This window comes from Orcinus orca, chromosome 3, assembly GCF_937001465.1.
Source record: "Orcinus orca chromosome 3, mOrcOrc1.1, whole genome shotgun sequence".
NCBI classification, from domain to species: domain Eukaryota; kingdom Metazoa; phylum Chordata; class Mammalia; order Artiodactyla; family Delphinidae; genus Orcinus; species Orcinus orca.
The window spans coordinates 151,309,861-151,330,614 of record NC_064561.1 but is presented as its reverse complement, the minus strand read 5'-3'; the positions used below and the strand labels follow the sequence as shown (position 1 = coordinate 151,330,614).

General features: G+C 39.6%; 1 protein-coding gene across 3 annotated transcripts in view; it reads right to left on the bottom strand.

Annotated features, from left to right (window-relative positions):
* Positions 1-1,110: 1,110 nt before the first annotated feature.
* The window catches only part of C6 (complement C6), a 94,350-nt gene continuing 74,706 nt past the window's right edge, over positions 1,111-20,754 (bottom strand). For 2 of the 3 annotated variants that reach the window (XM_033421203.2, XM_033421204.2), the window contains 2 exons: positions 19,811-20,052; positions 1,111-2,908 (listed from right to left, as the gene is read on the bottom strand). In XM_033421203.2, the coding sequence (XP_033277094.1) occupies positions 2,733-2,908; positions 19,811-20,052 (418 nt within the window). In that variant the 3' untranslated portion in view covers positions 1,111-2,732. The remainder of the gene's footprint in view (positions 2,909-19,810; positions 20,053-20,754) is intronic. The other variant, XM_004265963.3, reaches the window with a different exon arrangement.

Here is a 20,754-nt window from a genome sequence, read left to right as displayed (position 1 = left end):
GATCACATGGATTGCTGGTCAGTCACTATTTTAAAAAGTCAGCCCAGTTTAAGCCTCTAATCTTATATCCAATTTACATCTCATCTCTTTCCCCACCTCCAGTGTCAGCCAGGCTTCTGGGTCAGAGGACACGGGGTCTTGATGAGGATTGTTCTCGCAAATTTCCTACCCCTCATAGAAGTGATGGAGAGGCATGTCTCATTCTAGGACACCTTGTCCCCTGCATCTGCTGGATCTGGTGTTGGAAGGAAGTGGACTCAGAGAGACGGCAGGAGTCAGTGATGGGGTGTCCCCTTTGGTCTTGTTCTCAATGAATCTGGTCCTGTGTTATTGGTGGCCCCTGTGTCTCCCTGGGGTGGTGTTTGCTTTTCTCCTACCAACACTGTCCCCCAGAACTTCCTGTGAGAGAGACAGCTAAGTCTCCATTTGGTGCTTCCCGTAGGTTCATGTCCAAGATGCAGGGTGGCCTCAGAGCGCCTGCTTTTCCTCTTCTCTCTGCTCCTTCCTAGGGAGCCATGGGAACCACCAAAGTTCTCCATTCTTTCCTTACACCCTGGGACTGAGACGGAGAAAGGGCTGCATCCATCTTTTTCCCAGTCATGCCACAGCACTCCCTTGTCACTATGGAAACAGTGCAGACCACTCTGTCATCATCCTGCCTTCAGCATGCCCTAGGCAGGAAGTGGTCTTGTGCTCCTGTAAGAGAGAACTCTCCCGGTGTGAATCCATGCCTCCCAGAAACTCCTCCAGCAACCTGCTCACCAGTGGCAGCTCTGATTCCACAGCCTCCAGCCGTCGAGGGCAGCACTGTATATCCTGGATGTCGGTGCCCTAACAAATGATTCTTTCAAGGCTTTGGTTGCCTGGCTTCAGTGGATACTTACAGCATCCTCCTCCTCGGCAAGGAGAAGAAAAGGACTTGAGGGAGATAACAGGACTCTTACTATGAGCACTGCCTTCCTGCGCCTGCAGCTCCCTATGGCTCCCCTCCCACCCCTAGTCTTGCTGTACAGCCCGGAAAGGTGTGGAGCTGGTGTGAGAATCGTCAGTCCTGAGCAAAGTGTCTTGACTCAGTTGTTGGTGGTTCTCCTTTGAATGTGGGAATATTTCATGCCTAAACTTTGCCCTCACTTTGGCGTCTTGGGAGTGCTGAAGGCGCGAAGCTTACAAGAGTGGCCTGCACCATTTTTGTAGTGAGAGGGGTGTAGGGTGGCATGACTGGGGAAAAGCTGCGTCACTGACTCCTGGGCAAAGATCAATTCCCACTCAATTGCCGTTACACCAGGAAAATGTGTTTTCTCTTTCTTGGTTTTTCCCTTCCTCATACTTAGCCTTTGATATTCCAAGATGTTTTATATTTTTGCCAAGATCTTATGATTAATGAGACGGAGGAGTGAGATTTATGTATAAGGTCTAAAGAGGGTGCTGCCAGGTGGCTGTGACTCATAGACCCCTTCCATTAGCTGGGCATCCCAGTGAGTTTTAGAGGAAGGGAATCTGCTTCCACTCACCTGCTTGGAGATTGGCTGGCTGAAGTTTCGAGATCATTATTTCAGTAGTTGTATTAGCTGTTTGATGACTCCATTTCTAGGCTAAGTGTTCTCACAATGCGACACCCCTGATCATCATGAGCAGTCCCACATGGAAAGTTGTTAGAAATACAGATTCTCAGGCCCCACCCCAGAACTATTGAACCAGAAACTGGGGCTAGGTCGCAGGCATCTATATTAGCAAATGCTCCAAGCGATTCCACTGTGCACTCGTGTTTGAGAACTGCTGTTCCAAAGATGTTTCTCTTCCCCAATTCAAAATGGTACTCTAAGAAGTGGGTGTCTACTTGGTATGGCCTAATACGAAAGATATGCCTTACCTTAAAAATTATTCCTTTGAAGTTCTCTTATGATTTTCCATCCATCACACACTTTAGCTTAAAAGCTTTCTGATGCACTTTAGCTGAGGCAAAGAGAGTCTCCTAAGGAGAAAACTCCAGAAGTTTATTAACTACTTCAAGCAAGGCAACTTCCACTTGAGTCCAATCATCCTTACTGTGATGCTTATTAACTATAGAATATTTCCTCGTGTAAGACGAGGATTAAGGATGGGACTCACCTTTCCTTGCATTATCTTCTCCATAGCAATTATCATCATCAAACATACCATATATTTTATTTGCTTATTTTATGTTCTGTATGTCCTCCTCCACATGAATGTGAGCTTTATGAAGGCAAGGGCTTTTGTATGTTTTAGTCACTGCTGATTCCCCAGCACCTTGAACAGTACTGGGAACATTGTAGACATTCACAATTATTTGTTGAGTGAATGCATGAAGGTTGGTTTTCAAGAATGTGTTATACAAGTTGTTGTAGATTTCTATGCTTATTGATTCACTGAAGAAAGTTACAGTTTTTGTTCTGATTTCTACTTGTCAGGATGCTTAATACCACAGGCTTCATAAGGTCCTCAGAAGTCCCATCATTTTAGTGCAACATGAACAGAAGAATTTATTAGATTGATGTGGACGTTATTACCTAGGGGTATGCTACAGAGCATCATGGATGGGAACTGGACAGGGGAGAAGACACGGGAGGCAGGGAGAACAATAATGTGAAATGAACACAAAAGGATTTATGTTGGTAACTCCTGGGTATGACAGTCTGCTGTTGGTTCAAGAGTGTCCTTTTGTAGGGATTATTTTGGGGCAGTAAATCTGTTTATCAGTAACTGTGTTAGGTCTAACACCTCCCGGGATGCAGTATTTCCACTTTCCTGTTGGCACACCTGACAGCTCCTACTTCACAGATGTTCACTGTTCTCTGGCTCATTGATGATCCCATTTTGACGCAGAAGAGCTGGTTTCCACTCTTGAAGCACTGGGAGGGCAATAGGCAGACACACTTGGAGGTGGCAGCTGCAATGAGAGAGACAGTGTGACTCACCACAGTGCTTTAAGGTTTGATTTTACCTAACTTGTCCCCAGAGCAGTGAGCACTTTGGTAGCAATGAGTGAGAATGCTGGAACAAAGGCAATGACCCAACTGTGGCTGAATGGAGTGATCTGGGTATAAGAGAGGAGAGGGCACTGGTAAGTCAGTAAGGTGCAAGAGCTGGGCTACCTCTGACACCTCCCTCTCACTCACTGCCCACAGCCAATCAATCCATTTACACAATGTCTTCAGTCTGTCCTTCATGTTCTTTTCTCATGGGCACCACCTGGGAACAGTTATATAAGGTATCATTTATTGAGCCTGCACCATGAAACCACACACTAGGCCAAGTGCTTTGTGTGATTTATTTCATTTAATTCTCACAATAAACATATGAACTATATGGCATTATACTAATTCTACAGATGAAGAAACTCAGCTCAGAGAGGCTAAGTGATATGCCTATGGTCCCACAATTAGTAAGTGGTAGAGGCATATTTTAAATCATGAATGACTCGCAAGCCTGAACTCCTTTAACATAACTCTGTGTCACATTTTAAATTTCTTTCTAGAATATTCCTGGGTTATGACTAGGGATCTGGATTTTTAATAAGCAGTTAAATTGGGTGATACTTTTATAAGGCCTGGTTTCAAAACCACCCCAACACTTCATAATTCATATAAATCTTGTGTTCATGAAAGAGTTTTAAAATGATCATTTAGGGGTAAAGTTACCAAAGCCAAGCATATTAAACCAGTTTTAAGTAAATGGATATAGGCTCATTTATACATACACATGTTTTAGTCAAAGTTCAAGGTCCTCCACAGATGGTCTCAACATCCCTGCACAACATTATCTTTTCTGCTTTCTCTGTCCCAGGTAGAGTGACTCCCTCTCTCTTTCCCAAGCAAGACCCCGAAGGTGTTCCAGGTTGTGTCCTTTGCCCACACTAGCCCCTTCCTTTGCCGGACTGATGTGCTCTTTCCAGTTCCGCACATGTGTGATGTCTACAAGCCTCACCTCTTTCATGAAGCATTTTATAGGCACATACCCCGACTGATGTTTCCTTTAAATAAACTTTAATGGTGTAAATTTGTCAGCACTACCTCTGATGTTTTTATACTTTCTTGTTAGTTAGCTTTTCATATGTCTTTCTCCCAAGACAGCTATAAGTGCTTTGTTAGAGAGCAGTAACTGTGGTTCCTCCATCTGTTTTTCCCATTCAGTTGTTAACAAGGTGCTCAATTAATTCTGCTTCATCAATTGATTTCAATTCTGAATTTGAGGGTGCAGGTATAAGTATTCAAAAAGAAATGTATTTGGCGGATCTGTGATAATTTATGTTGCCAAAATATCTGAGTCAGCCTGAGAATCAGGCTCTAGTCTCTTTGGGGCAGGTATCAGTTCTTTCCCACGTGTCTCAACTGATGGGAGAAAATAGGGAAAGGGAATGGGGAGGTGATCATTAAGCGTATAAGCTTCCTGTCCTCAGTAGGAAATAGTTCATGAACAGGCGTGAATTTCCCTTTTACACCTTTGCCAACCAGCTAGAGAACTTCTAGATGGGGAGAGTCTTGTTTGTTGTTGGAAACTATAGGGTTTGGTGAAGGACAGGAGACTGTTCTACCTCTAGAGAGGATGTCAGTTCCCCAGGCTTGTGGAAAGGCCATGGTCACCACTCTTGTAGTATGGTTATAGCTTAAATACTTTTAGCAAGATGATTTTCAGATTATTAGCATGAAAAGGCCCTTCCTGTCACCTCCACTAATTCTTGTTTCCGTCCTTATGAAACCCTTCCTGGCCAGAAGGTATTTACCTCTCTTACCGCTCTTGTCACATACTGTCTTATATTAAAGTTATTCATGTAATCATTTGAAAAGCTGTGAAAATTAACTCCCCAAACTGAACAATTCGAGGGTACAAAGCTCCTTTATCATCACACCTCTCACCTTACTATGTACAGTGACTTTGGCGTATTGGATACTAAATGGATGTTTACTGAATACATTTTCCCCTCCTGTTGGTTGATCCTGGATATTTTTGAAATTTAGATAAAACATTTCATAGCTATAAAAGTAGGCTCCTTGGGGAGGCTTCTGTGTTCTAAGTTTTGCAAAGTGAACTTCATGTCACTTTGGAGTTCCATTTTAAACTTTTTATCATTTCATTTTTGATAGAGAAGGAAAAGAGTAACAAAGTAGTACAAAATGTAATCAAGAACACAATTTAATCAAGGTGACATTCAATTCAATCCAAAATTAGTAATATCCCAATTTGCCATGAGTGGGTTGGGTATAAAATACATTTTTAGTTTCCTCTCTTTATAAATGATGTGGTTTGTACATTGACTGTTCTGTAGTGCTACAGGAACAGAAATCTCTGTGACACTGACTTTTGCTCACCAACTAAGAAGGCTGGCACAGGCAGACCATATCTTTAGGGGGGAAAAGGCTTTCAGTTTTCTAACTGTGTGTAGGATCAAAGGATATTTTATTTATTTATATATTTATTTATTTTGCCGTACACGGGCCTCTCACTGTTGTGGCCTCTCCCGTTGCAGAGCACAGGCTCCGGACGTGCAGGCTCAGCGGCCATGGCTCACGGGCCTAGCCCCTCCATGGCATGTGGGATCTTCCCGGACCGGGGCACGAACCCGTGTCCCCTGCATCGGCGGGCGGACTCTCAACCGCTGTGCCACCAGGGAAGTCCCAAAGGATATTTTTTTTTTTTTTTTTTTTTTTTTTGCGGTATGTGGGCCTCTCCCTGTTGTGGCCTCTCCCGTTGCGGAGCACAGGCTCCGGACGCGCAGGCTCAGCGGCCACGGCCCACGGGCACAGCCGCTCCGCGGCATGTGGGATCCTCCCGGACCGGGGCACGAACCCGTATCCCCTGCATCGGCAGGCGGACTCCCAATCACTGCGCCACCAGGGAAGCCCCCCAAAGGATATTTTAAATGACTTAAATCTCTCATTAAGAAATGTTCATGTTTTAGTATGATTACCCCAAGACATTCTGCTAACTTGACCAGTATTGGTAAGTATTCAAACTTTTTATGTTCTTTTATTTTTTTTTCTGAAGGTAACAGTAGTTTTTGTTTTTTAATTGCACACATGTCTATAAACCTAATAAATAGGTTTTATCTTTTTTTTTTTTTTTTTTTTTGCGGTATGCGGGCCTCTCACTGTTGGGGCCTCTCCCATTGTGGAGCACAGGCTCCGGACGCGCAGGCTCAGCGGCCATGGCTCACGGGCCCAGCCGCTCTGCGGCATGTGGGGTCTTCCTGGACTGGGGCACGAACCCGTGTCCCCTGCATTGGCAGGCTGACTCTCAACTACTGTGCCACCAGGGAAGCCCTATTTTTTTTTTATATAGTAGGTTCTTATTAGTCATCAATTTTATACACATCAGTGTATACATGTCAATCCCAATCACCCAGCTCATCACATCACACCCCCACCCCCCCACGGCTTTCAGCCCTTGGTGTCCATACGTTTGTTCTCTACATCTGAGTCTCAATTTCTGCCCTGCAAACTGGTTCATCAGTACCATTTTTCTAGGTTCCACATATATGCGTTAATATACGATATTTGTTTTTCTCGTTCTGACTTACTTCACTCTGTATGACAATCTCTAGATCCATCCATGTCTCAACAAAGGACCCAGTTTCTTTCCTTTTTATGGCTGTGTAATATTCCATTGTATATATGTACCACATCTTCTTTATCCATTCGTCTGTCGATGGGCATTTAGGTTGTTTCCATGACAGGGCTATTGTAAACAGTGCTGCAATGAACATTGGGGTGCATGTGTCTTTTTGAATTATGGTTTTCTCTGGGTATATGCCCAGTAGTGAGATTGCAGGGTCATATGGTAATTCTATTTTTAGTTTTTTAAGGAACCTACATACTGTTCTCCACAGTGGATGTATCAATTTACATTCCCACCAACAGTGCAAGAGGGTTCCCTTTTCTCCACACCCTCTCCAGCATTTGTTGTTTGTAGATTTTCTGATGAAACCCATTCTAACTGGTGTGAGGTGATACCTCTTTGTAGTTTTGATTTGCATTTCTCTAATAATTAGTGATGTTGAGCAGCTTTTCATGTGCTTCTTGGCCATCTGTATGTCTTCTTTGGAGAAATGTCTATTTAGGTCTTCTGCCCATTTTTTGATTGGGTTGTTTTTTTTTTAATATTGAGCTGCATGAGCTGTTTATGTATTTTGGAGACTAATCCTTTGTCCGTTGATTCGTTTGCAAATATTTTCTCCCATTCTGAGGGTTGTCCTTTTGTCTTGTTTATGGTTTCCTTTGCTGTGCAAAAGCTTTTAAGTTTCATTAGGTCCCATTTGTTTATTTTTGTTTCTATTTCCATCACTCTAGGAGGTGGATTAAAAAAGATCTTTCTTTGATTTATGTCAAAGAGTGTTCTTCATATGTTTTCCTTTAAGAGTTTTATAGTGTTCGGTCTTGCATTTAGACCTCTAATCCATTGTGAGTTTATTTTTGTGTATGGTGTTAGGGAGTGTTCTAATTTCATTCTTTTACATGTAGCCATCCAGTTTTCCCAGCACCACTTATGGAAGAGACTGTCTTTTCTCCATTGTATATCCTTGCATCCTTTGTCATAGATTAGTTGACCATCGGTGCATGGGTTTACCTCTGGGCTTTCTATCCTTTTCCATTGATCTATATTTCTGTTTTTGTGCCAGTACCATATTGTCTTGATTTCTGTAGCTTTGTAGTATAGCCTGAAGTCAGGGAGTCTGATTCCTCCAGCTCCGTTTTTCGTTCTCAAGATTGCTTTGGCTATTCGGGGTCTTTTGTGTGTCCATACAAATTTTAGGATTTTTTGTTCTAGTTCCGTAAAAAGTGCCATTGGTAATTTGATAGGGATTGAACTGAATGTGTAGATTGCTTTGGGTAGTAGATTCATTTTCACAATATTGATTCTTCCAATCCAAGAACATGGTATATCTCTCCATCTGTTAGTATCATTGTTAACTTCTTTCATCAGTGTCTTATAGTTTTCTGCATACAGGTCTTTTGTCTCCTTAGCTAGGTTTATTCCTAGGTATTTTATTCTTTTTGTTGCAGTGGTAAATGGGAGTGTTTTCTTAATTTCTCTCTAAGATTTTTCATCATTAATGTATAGGAATGCAAGAGATTTCTGTCCATTAATTTTGTATCCTGCTACTTTACCAAATTCATTGATTAGCTCTAGTAGTTTTCTGGTGGCATCTTTAGCATTCTCTATGTATCATGTCATCTGCGAACAGTGACAGTTTTACTTCTTCTTTTCCAATTTGTATTCCTTTTATTTCTTTTTCTTCTCTGACGAGGCTAGGACTTCCAAACATATGTTGAATAATAGTGGTGAGAGTGGACATCCTTGTCTTGTTCCTGATCTTGGAGGAAATGCTTTCAGTTTTTTACCATTGAGAATGATGTTTGCTGTGGGTTTGTCATATATGGCCTTTATTATGTTGAGGTAGGTTCCCTCTATGCCCACTTTCTGGAGAGTTTTTATCATAAACCGGTGTTGAATTTTGTCAAAAGCTTTTTCTGCATCTATTGAGATGATCATATGGTTTTTATTCTTCAATTTGTTAATATGGTGTATCACATTGATTGATTTGCGTATATTGAAGAATCCTTGCATCCCTGCGATACATCCCACTTGGTCATGGTGTATGATCCTTTTAATGTGTTGTTGTATTCTGTTTGCTAGTATTTTGTTGAGGATTTTTGCATCTATATTCATCAGTGACATTGGTCTGTAATTTTCTTTTTTTGTAGTATCTTTGTCTGGTTTTGGTATCAGGGTGATGGTGGCCTCATAGAATGAGTTTGGGAGTGTTCCTTCCTCTACAATTTTTTGGAAGAGTTTGAGAAGGATGGGTGTTACCTCTTCTCTAAATGTTTGATAGAATTCACCTGTGAAGCAATCTGGTACTGGACTTTTGTTTGTTGGAAGATTTTTAATCAGAGTTTCAATTTCATTACTTGTGATTGGTCTGTTCATATTTTCTATTTCTTCCTGATTATGTCTTCGAAGGTTATTGCTTTCTAAGAATTTTTCCATTTCTTCCAGGTTGTCCATTTTATTGGCAAAGAGTTGCTTTTAGTAGTCTCTTAGGATGCTTTGTATTTCTGTGGTGTCTGTTGTAACTCTCCTTTGTCATTTCTAATTTTACTGATTTGAGTCCTCTCCCTCTTTATCTTGATGAGTCTGGCTAATGGTTTATCAATTTTGTTTATCTTCTCAAAGAACCAGCTTTTAGTTTTATTGATCTTTGCTATTGTTTTCTTTGTTTCTATTTCATTTATTTCTGCTCTGATGTTTATGATTTCTTTCCTTCTGCTAACTTTGGGTTTTGTTTGTTCTTCCTTCTCTTGTTCCTTTAGGTGTAAGGTTAGATTTTTTATTTGAGATTTTTCTTGTTTCTTGAGGTAGGCTTGTATAGCTATAAACTTCCCTCTTAGAACTGCTTTTGCTGCATCCCATAGGTTTTGGATCATCGTGTTTTCATTGTCATTTGCCTCTAGGTACTTTTGATTTCCTCTTTGATTTCTTCAGTGATCTCTTGTTTATTAGGTAACTTAGTGTTTAGCCTCTATGTGTTTGTCTTTTTTACGTTTTTTCCCCTGTAATTAATTTCTAATCTCATAGCGTCGTGGTCAGAAAAGATGCCTGATATGATTTCAGTTTTCTTAAATTTACTGAGGCTTGATTTGTGACCCAAGATGTCATCTATCCTGGAGAACATTCCGTGCGCACTTGAGAAGAAAGTGTAATCTGCTGTTTTTGGATGGAATGTCCTATAAATATCAATTAAATGTATCTGGCCTATTGTGTCATTTAAAGCTTCTGTTTCCTTTTTTATTTTCATTTAGGATGATCTGTCCATTGGTGAAAATGAGGTTTAAAATCCCTCACTATTATTGTGTTACTGTCGATTTCCTCTTTTACAGCTGTTAGCAGTTGCCTTATGTATTGAGATGCTCCTGTGTTGGTTGCATATATAAGTGTTATATCTTCTTCTTGAATTGAACCCTTGATCATTATGTAGTGCTCTACCATGTCTCTTGTAACATTCTTTATTTTATAGTCTATTTTATCCGATAGGAGTAGCGCTACTCCAGCCTTTTTTTGATATCCATTTGCATGGAATATCTTTTTCCATCCCAGTTTCAGTCTGTATGTGTCCCTAGGTCTGGAGTGGGTCTGTTGTAGACAGCATATATATGGGTCTTCTTTTTGCATCCATTCAGCAAGCCTGTGTCTTTTGGTTGGAGCATTTAATCCATTCACGTTTAAGGTAATTATTGATATGTATGTACCTATGACCATTTTCTTAATTGTTTTGGGTTTGCTTTTGTAGGTCCTTTTCTTCTCTTTTGTTTCCCACTTAGAGAAGTTCCTTTAGCCTTTGTTCTAGAGCTGGTTTCGTGGTGCTGATTTCCCTTAGCTTTTGCTTGTCTGTAAAGCTTTTGATTTCTCCGTCGAATCCTAATGGGATCCTTGACGCGTAGGGTAATCTTGGTTGTAGATTCTTCCCTTTCATCACTTTAAATATGTCATGCCACTCCCTTCTGGCTTGTAGAGTTTCTGCTGAGAAATCAGCTCTTAACCTTATGGGAGTTGCCTATGTTATTTGTCATTTTTCCCTTGCTGCTTTCAATAATTTTTCTTTGTCTTTAAGTTTTGCCAGTTTGATTAGTATGTGTCTCGGTGTGTTTCCCCTTGGGTTTATCCTGTATGGGACTCACTGCACCTCCTGGACTTGGGTGGCTATTTCCTTTCCCATGTTAGGGAAGTTTTCAACTATAATCTCTTCAAATATTTTCTCGGGTCCTTTCTCTCTCTCTTCTCCTTCTGGGACCCTATGATGTGAATGTTGTTGCGTTTAATGTTGTCCCAGAGGCCTCTTAGGCTGTCTTCATTTCTTTTCATTCTTTTTTCTTTATTCTGTTCTACAGCAGTGAATTCCACCATTCTGTCTTTCAGGTCACTTATCTGTTCTTCTGCCTCAATTATTCTGCTATTGATTCCGTCTAGTGTATTTTTCATTTCAGTTATGGGTTCATCTCTGTTTGTTTGTTCTTTAATTCTTCTAGGCCTTTGTTAATCATTTCTTGCATCTTCTCGATCTTTGCCTCCATTGTTTTTTCGAGGTCCCGGATCATCTTCACTATCATTATTCTGAATTCTTTTTCTGGAAGGTTGTGTACCTCCACTTCATTTAGTTGTTTTTCTGGGGTTTTATTTTCTTCCTTCATCTGGTACATAGCCCTCCGCCTTTTCATCTTATCTTTCTGCAAATGTGGTTTTTGTTTCACAGGCTGCAGGATTGTAGTTCTTCTTGCTTCTGCTGTCTTCCCTCTGGTGGATGAGGCTATCTAAGAGGCTTGTGCAAATTTCCTGACAGGAGGGACTGGCGGTGGGTAGAGCTGGGTGTTTCTCTCTTTATGTTCTTTTTTAAAGGCAAACTTAGACTCCTAGGAATTGTGGTATTTAGATATACGTCCCGCAAAGGGCTAATGGTAAAGATAGATTTTGACTAAATCATAAGCCACATATTGTTAGACAGGCTTGGAAGGAATTATTTGTGGGAAAAGGAAAAAAAAAAAAAAGAAACTCTTTGCAGTAGAAGAGTTCCATGAAGTTCTTTCTCCATGATAATTAAGGAAAACAGATGCTAACACTAAACACGTCCCCAAATACCTGTACTACCTATTGTGGTACAGACAGGAACCATTTATCCTCCCTGCTGTCCAAATCCCTTTTATTTTCTGTATGTATATTTGACAATAGTGTTTGTACATTATAATTTTTAGAGAAAAAGTTATATTTTAAATACACTATTTAAATAAATACATAGTTGCATAGTATTTTCAGCTCTTGTCTACTGCAAATTATTTTCTCTGAGAGAGATGTCAGTTGGATAATGGTGTGGGTCAGGCAGCAAAAAAATGAGTAGTAATGTTTACCTACGTGATGATTTAATAATGATTAGAGTTGGGCACTGTACATGTCTGGCCCTAGTTTGCAGTCTCCTATATGAAAGTGCCTTGTTTTGGTATGGTTGAAGGTCAGAACCCCCAGACACTGACCTGCTGAGTTGCCACCATCAGATGGCCTGCTGACTGTGCCACTCATGGTGACCCTCTGTCATGGATTCAATCCCACCACCCGTCAAGGGAGCTGGGTCTTGATAATCAGTTTTAAGTGGATCAGGAAGAACCTAGATGTGGGTTATAAGGTCTCTCCCCTTTTCAAGGACTGAGTTGAAGAATATTGGTTTGAAAGTGAAAGAGAAGCTAAGGGTAATAATAAGGTTTTTGTCTTTGTTTTTGAAAAGTAACGTGGTTTAGGCAAAAGTTGGATGTTAGCAATTCAATAATTTTCCATTGCTTAATTTATGCCTTGATTTCAGATGAGTTTTTGAAGATGTGCCATAAGGGAAATCTAGCTGCTTATTTGAGTTCTGTTAAATCCTAATCTTCAACCCATATTTATGTATTATATGAAGCTTAATTGTACTATTTCAGGTTCCAATTTCATCTTAGACAGATGTACTGCTGTGAAGTTTCTGTTTTTAAGCAATTCACAAATGAAATGCCTATAGGCAATACACTTACAGAAAATGGAAAGGTAATGCTACCTCTTAAGTATCAAATAGGCAGAGCTATAAAGGGGTAACAGTTCCAAGTTTTGGTGAGGATATGGAAGGCAGTCTTTATGACACATGGTCAATATGAATTTAATATGATAAAAACGTTTCTAGAAAGCAAGTTGATACATTGTACCAAGAAAGACTTTATATTTTAAAATAATATTTATCTAGAAATTCCATTTTCTAAGGTATAGCCTAAAGAAATGGTCTTAGAGTATAGATCTATCTGTGATAGATTTGTCTATTACAACACTGCTTATAATAGCAAAATCTTGGGAAAAATCTGAAGGACTAACAGGAGATTGATTAAATAAATCACAGAATGTCCATATAGGCTTTTGCAGACATTGAAAATTATGTGGAAAGAGGCCAGTCACAGGTTTGTTCAAGATGGCGAAGTAGAAGGACGTGCTCTCACTCCCTCTTGTGAGAGCACTGGAATCACAACTAACTGCTGAACAATCTTCAACAGGAAGACACTGCAACTCACCAAAAAAGATACCCCACATCCAAAGACAAAAGGAGAAGCCACAGTGAGATGGTAGGAGGGGCGCAATCACAATAAAATCAAATCCCGTAACTGCAGGGTGGGTGACTCACAAACTGGAGAACACTTATACCACAGAAATCAACCCACTGGAGTGAAGGTTCTGAGTCCCACGTCAGTCTTCCTAACCTAGGAAAGGAGGAGAAATTCCTAGAGAATCAGACATTGAAGGCTAGCAGGATTTGACTTCAGGACTTTGACAGGACTGGGGGAAAGAGAGACTCTACTCTTGGAGGGCACACACAAAGTAGTGTGCACATCGGGACCCAGGGGAAGGAGCAGTGACTCCTTAGGAAACTGAAGCAGATCTACCTGCTAGTGTTGGAGGGTCTCCTGCAGAGGTGGGGGGTGGCTGTGTCTCACCATAAGGACAGGACACTGGCAGCAGAAATTCAGGGAAATACTCCTTGGCGTGACCCCTACCAGAGTCCGCCATTGGCACCAACAAAGAGCCCGGGTAGGCTCCAGTGTTGAGTTGCCTCAGGCCAAACAACCAACACAGAGGGAATCCAGCCCCACCCATCAGCAGACAAGCGAATTAAAGCTTTACTGAGCTCTGCCCACCAGACCAACAGCCAGCTGTACCCACCACCAGTCCCTTCCATCAGGAAACTTGCACAAGCCTCTTAGATGGCCTCATCCACCAGAGGGAAGACAGCAGAAGCAAGAAGAACTACAATCCTGCAGCTTGTGGAACAAAAACCACATTCACAGAAAGATAGACAAGATGAAAAGGCAGAGGGCTATGCACCAGATGAAGGAATAAGATAACACCCCAGGAAAACAACTAAATGAAGTGGAGATAAGCAACTTTCCAGAAAAAGAATTCAGAACAATGTTAGTGAAGATGATCCAGGACCTCCAAAAAAGAATGGAGGCAAAGAACGGGAAGATGCAAGAAATATTTAACAAAGACCTAGAAGAATTAAAGAACAAACAAACAGAGATGAAGAATACAATAACTGAAATGAAAACTACACTAGAAGGAATCAGAATAGCAGAATAACTGAGGCAGAAGAACGGATAAGTGACCTGGAAGACAGAAAGGTGGAATTCACAGTTGTGGAGCAGAATAAAAAAAAAGAATGAAAAGAAATGAAGACAGCCTAAGAGACCTCTGGGACAACATTAAACGCAACAACATTCACATCATAGGGTCTCAGAAGGAGAAGAGAGAGAGAAAGGACCCGAGAAAATATTTGAAGAGATTATAGTTGAAAACTTCCCTAACATGGGAAAGGAAATAGCCACCCAAGTCCAGGAAGCGCAATGAGTCCCATACAGGATAAACCCAAGGAGAAACACACTGAGACACATACTAATCAAACTGGCAAAACTTAAAGACAAAGAAAAATTATTGAAAGCAGCAAGGGAAAAATGACAAATAACATAGAAGGTAACTCCCATAAGGTTAAGAGCTGATTTCTCAGCAGAAACTCTACAAGCCAGAAGGGAGTGGCATGACATATTTAAAGTGATGAAAGGGAAGAACCTACAACCAAGATTACTCTACCCAGCAAGGATCCCATTAGGATTCAATGGAGAAATCAAAAGCTTTACAGACAAGCAAAAGCTAAGGGAAATCAGCACCACGAAACCAGCTCTAGAACAAAGGCTAAAGGAACTTCTCTAAGTGGGAAATAAAAGAGAAGAAAATGACCTACAAAAAAAACCCAAAACAATTAAGAAAATGGTAATAGCAACATATGTGTTGATAATTACCTTAAACGTGAATGGATTAAATGCTCCAACCAAAAGACAGAGGCTCACTGAATGGATACAAACACAAGACCCATATATGTGCTGTCTACAATAGACCCACTTCAGACCTAGGGATACATACAGACTGAAACTGAGGGGATGGAAAAAGATATTCCATGCAAATGGATATCAAAAGAAAGCTGGAGTAGTGCTACTCCTATCAGATAAAATAGACTTTAAAATAAAGAATGTTACAAGAGACAAGGAAGGACACTACATAATGATCAAGGGATCAATTCAAGAAGAAGATATAACTATTATACATGCACCCAACACAGGAGAACCTCAATACATATGGCAACTGCTAACAGCTGTAAAAGAGGAAATCGACAGTAACACAATAATAGTGGGGGACTTTAACACCTCATTTACACCAATGGACAGATCATCCAAACAGAAAATTAATAAGAAAGCAAGGGCTTTAAATGATACAATAGACCAGGTAGATTTAATTGACATTTAGAAGAAATTCCATCCAAAAACAGCAGATTACACTTTCTTCTCAAGTGCACATGGAACATTCTCCAGGATAGATCACATTTTTGGTCACAAATCAAGCCTCAGTAAATTTAAGAAAAATGAAATCATATCAGGCATCTTTTCTTACCACAACGCTATGAGATTAGAAATCAATTACAGAGAACAGAACGTAAAAAACACAAACACATGGAGTCTAAGCAATACGTTACTAAATAACCAAGAGTTCACTGAAGAAATCAAAAAATACCTAGAGCCAAATGACAATGAAAATATGACGATCCAAAACCTATGGGATGCAGCAAAAGCAGTTCTAAGAGGGAAGTTTATAGCTATACAAGCCTACCTCAAGAAACAAGAAAAATCTCAAATAAAAAATCTAATGTTACACCTAAAATACCTAGAGAAAGAAGAACAAACAAAACCAAAGTTAGCAGAAGGAAAGAAATCATAAACATCAGAGCAGAAATAAATGAAATAGAAACAAAGAAAACAATAGCAAAGATCAATAAAACTAAAAGCTGGTTCTTTGAGAAGATAAACAAAATTGATAAACCATTAGCCAGAGTCATCAAGAATAAGAGGGAGAGGACTGAAATCAATAAAATTAGAAAATGAAAAAGAAGTCTTAACAGACACCGCAGAAATACAAAGCATCCTAAGAGACTACTGTAAGCAACTCCATGCCAATAAAATGGACAACCTGGCAGAACTGGACAAATTCTTAGAAAGGTATACTTCCGAAGACTTAACCAGGAAGAAATAGAAAATATGAACAGACCAATCACAAGCACTGAAATTGAAACTCTGATTAAAAATCTTCCAACAAACAAAAGTCCAGGACCAGATGGCTTCACAGGTGAATTCTATCGAACATTTAGAGAAGAGGTAACACCCATCCTTCTCAAACTCTTTCAAAAAGTTTCAGAGGAAGGAACACTCCCAAACTCATTCTATGAGGCCACCATCACCCTGATACCAGAACCAGACAAGGATACTAGAAAAAAAGAAAATTACAGACCAATATCACTGATGAATATAGATGCAAAAATCCTCAACAAAATACTAGCGAACAGAATACAACAACACATTAAAAGGATCATACACCATGATCAAGTGGGATTTATCCCGGGGGTGTAAGGATTCTTCAATATATGCAAATCAATCAATGTGATACACCATATTGACAAATTGAAGAATAAAAACCATATGATCATCTCAGTAGATGCAGGAAATGCTTTTGACAAAATTCAACACCCATTTATGATAAAACTCTCCAGAAAGTGGGCATAGAGGGAACCTACCTCAACATATTAAAGGATATATACAAAAAACCCACAACAAACGTTATTCTCAATGGTGAAAAACTGAAAGCATTTCATCTGAAATCAGGAACAAGACAAGGATGTCCACTCTCACCGCTATTATTCAACATAGTTTTGGAAGTCCTATCCACGGCAATCAGAGAATAAAAAGAAATATAATGAATCCAAATTGGAAAAAAGACATAAACTGTCACTGTTTGCCAATGACATGATACTATACATAGAGAATCATAAAGATGCTACCAGAAAACTACTAGAGCTAATCAATGAATTTGGAAAAGTAGCGGGATACAAAATTAATGCACAGAAATCTCTTGCATTCCTATACACTAATGATGAAAAATCTGAAAGAGAAATTAAGGAAACACTCCAATTTACCATTGCAACAAAAAGAATAAAATACCTAGGAATAAACCTACCTAGGGAGACAAAACACCTGTATGCAGAAAACTATAAGACACTGATGAAAGAAATTAAAGATGATACAAACAGATGGAGAGATATACCATGTTCTTGGATTGGAATAATCAATATTATGAAAATGACTATACTACCCAAAGCAATCTACAGATTCAGTGCAATCCCTATCAAATTACCAATGGCATTTTTTACAGAACTAGAACAAAAAATCTTAAAATTTGTATGGAGACAATAAAGACCCCGAATAACCAAAGCAGTCTTGAGGGAAACAAATGGAGCTGGAGGAATCAGACTCCCTGACTTCAGACTATACTACAAAGCTAAAGTAACCAAGCCAATATGCTACTGGCACAAAAACAGAAATATAGATCAATGGAACAGGATAGAAAGCCCAGAGATAAACCCACTCACCTATGATCAACTAATCTATGAAAAAGAGGAAAGGATAGACAATGGAGAAAAGACAGCCTCTTCAATAAATTGTGCTGGGAAAACTGGAGAGCTACATGTAAAAGAATGAAATTAGAACACTCCCTATCACCATACACAAAAATAAACACGAAATGGATTAGAGACCTATATGTAAGACCGGACAGTATAAAACTCTTAGAGGAAAACATAGGCAGAGCACTCTTTGACATAAATCACAGCATGATCTTTTTTGATCCACCTCCTAGAGTAATGGAAATAAAAACAAAAATAAGCAAATGGGACGTAATGAAACTTAAAAGCTTTTGCAAAGCAAACTACAAACAAGATGAAAAGACAACCCTTAGAATGGGAGAAAATATTTGCCATCGAATCAATGGACAAAGGATTAATCTCTAAAATATATAAAGAGCTCATGCAGCTCAATATTCAAACAACAAATAACCCAATCCAAAAATGGGCAGAAGACCTAAATAGACATTTCTCCAAAGAAGACATACAGATGGCCAATAAGCACATGAAAAGCTGCTCAGCATCACTAATTAGTAGACAAATGCAAATCAAAAGTACAATGAGGTGTCACCTCACACCTCACACCATCATCAGAAAATCTACAAACAAGAAATGCTGGAGAGGGTGTGGAGAAAAGGGAACCCTCTTGCATTGTTGGTGGGAATGTAAATTGATACAGCCACTATGGAGAACAGTATGGAGGTTCCTTAAAAAACTAAAAAGAGAATCATCATATGACCCAGCAATCCCATTACTGGGCATATACCCAGAGAAAACCATAATTCAAAAAGACACATGCACCCCAATGTTCATTGCAGCACTATTTACAAGAGCCAGGTCATGGAAGCAACCTAAATGCCCATTGACAGATGAATCAATAAAGACAAGTGGTACATATATACAATGGAATATTACTCAGCCATAAAAAGGAACGAAATTGTGTCATTTGTAGAGATGTGGATGAATCTAGAGACTGTCATACAGAGTGAAGTAAGTCAGAAAGAGAAAAACAAATGTCGTATATTAACGCATATATGTGGAACGTAGAAAAATGGTACAGATGAACTGGTTTGCAGGGCAGAAATTGAGACACAGATGTAGAGAACAAACATATGTACACCAAGGGGGGAAAGCGGTGTTGGGGGTGGTGGTGTGATGAATTTGGAGATTGGGATTGACTTATATACACTAATATGTATGAAATGGATTGCTAATAAGAACCTGCTGTATAAAAAAATAATTAAAATTAAATTTAAAAAAGAAAATTGTGTGGCAAAATAACATATTATGACATGGAAATAGTTTCATGATATATTTAGTGAAAAACAACAATATATAAAGTAAGATGTAGTAGATGATCCTATTTTTTAAAAAACTTGTAATATAATCAATGCCACCTCTGAGGTGTGAGGCCCCAGGGACATTTTTTAATGGGGTGCCTCTTTATAGAAATGATTAAAGTCACTTCAAATTAGTGTCAGCACCATCCTAGCTGTCTGATCTCAAGCAATTTGGAGAAAGACTACCTTGCTGGCCAGTGGCTCACCAGGCTTCTCTCTGGGAATGAGGTCTAGCTGTGAGTGAGGGATGACTCTACAGGTGGAGTCCCAGAGCTCCTTGGAACATCTGGTTGACCCCATGCCTGGTGGGGGAGAAAAGCAGGAGAGGGTAGGAGAATGTCCCACAAGGAAGAAACAGGGCCTTGGCCCATGAGGGTCTATGTGTGGGCTCAAGACATCCTGCCTATATAACCCTGCCAACCTGGGGTGATTCCAGGCACTGCAAGAGGACTTCAAAAAATTTGAGGCAGGTGCTTCTGGTAATTGGTGTCCATGTCTAGGCTCAGGGCACTGTACCTGTGCTGGCCCCAGCTGGTTCCAACTGCCAGAGGAAACTTAGACAATTTTGATAAAGGCCCTCCAAAGCTGGGGGTGGGGAAGAAGAGTACCTAAAGCATAGATCAGGATGGGTGTTCTTCTTACTGGGGTCTAAGGGTGGGACTGATTATGTATGTGCAGAAAAAGATTGGAGAGATTTACACCAAAATTGTGGATGGGCTGGGTTCTACTTTTCCCTTCTATTTCAATCAATTCATAAATTTTTTTTACAATGAAAAGAATTATTTTTGATTAAGGAAAGTTATTTTAAAGAAAGAATGTATAAATGCAAGTAAGATATACTAGTTGAGATGAAGGTTAAGTGAGAGCTTTTGCAGTATGGGTCACTGCTGGAGCTTACCTGAACATTTTTCCCAATCGTAGCAGGTGTCATAGCCACAGGATTCTTTCTTTGTGCTACTGGATGAAAGTTTTGTCCTTTCAAGACCCCATTCTAGTTGTGGACCGTCTTGGCATGAACCAATATGTAGAAAATGGAGTTGCTGATTGTTTAAACAGTTCTCGGCCAAAAACTTACAAGCGGTTGAAGTAAAGTGATGACTGGAGCGAGTATCAAGCACACAGATATCTTCTGAATAAAGGCTGTCCAAGAGAGGAAAGCAAGCATTTATATATGAAGACTAGAAAAGAAGAGATGGCGTGCAGCCAACTCATATGTTAACTTACCACCCAGCTATTCTTTCCCCCAATTTCTCTCCTTTCAGGCTTTCATTTTATCTGGCATGCATTGGGATTCCTCTTTCTAAAATTTCACTTTAAGCATGGTACTACTCCCAATTGCCTTCAAATTAAAGTCTGAATTATTAAATTCTGATGATCAAAATCTTCCATATTTTGACCCAATCAACTTTTCTTTCTAGAATCATTTTTCCATCCTCCTTAATCCCTCTTTATCATCTGAAAATTTGACAATTTTCTAAACTAATAAGATTATTGTTCCTTTGCTACCATGCCAAGCCCTACTCAATCAATGTCGTATTGTCTCTCCTCTCTGCCTATCTGCATCCAGATCAATTCCTGGCTACATTTTGAAGCTAATCCTGATCGACCTAGCCGATGGTAGCCTGTACCTCCTCTGAACACTTTTTTAACACTTATTAATTGTAATACAAGAGTCTTATATATAATTTTATATATATATAATTTTATATATATATATATATATAATTATATAGCTTTGTAAGTGTATTTGTATTGTGGTTAAGAACATGAGCTTTTAAGTCAATTAATCCCTGGGTAACTTGCTAAATCTAAGTAAATGGATGGGTCCTGCTAACAAAAGGT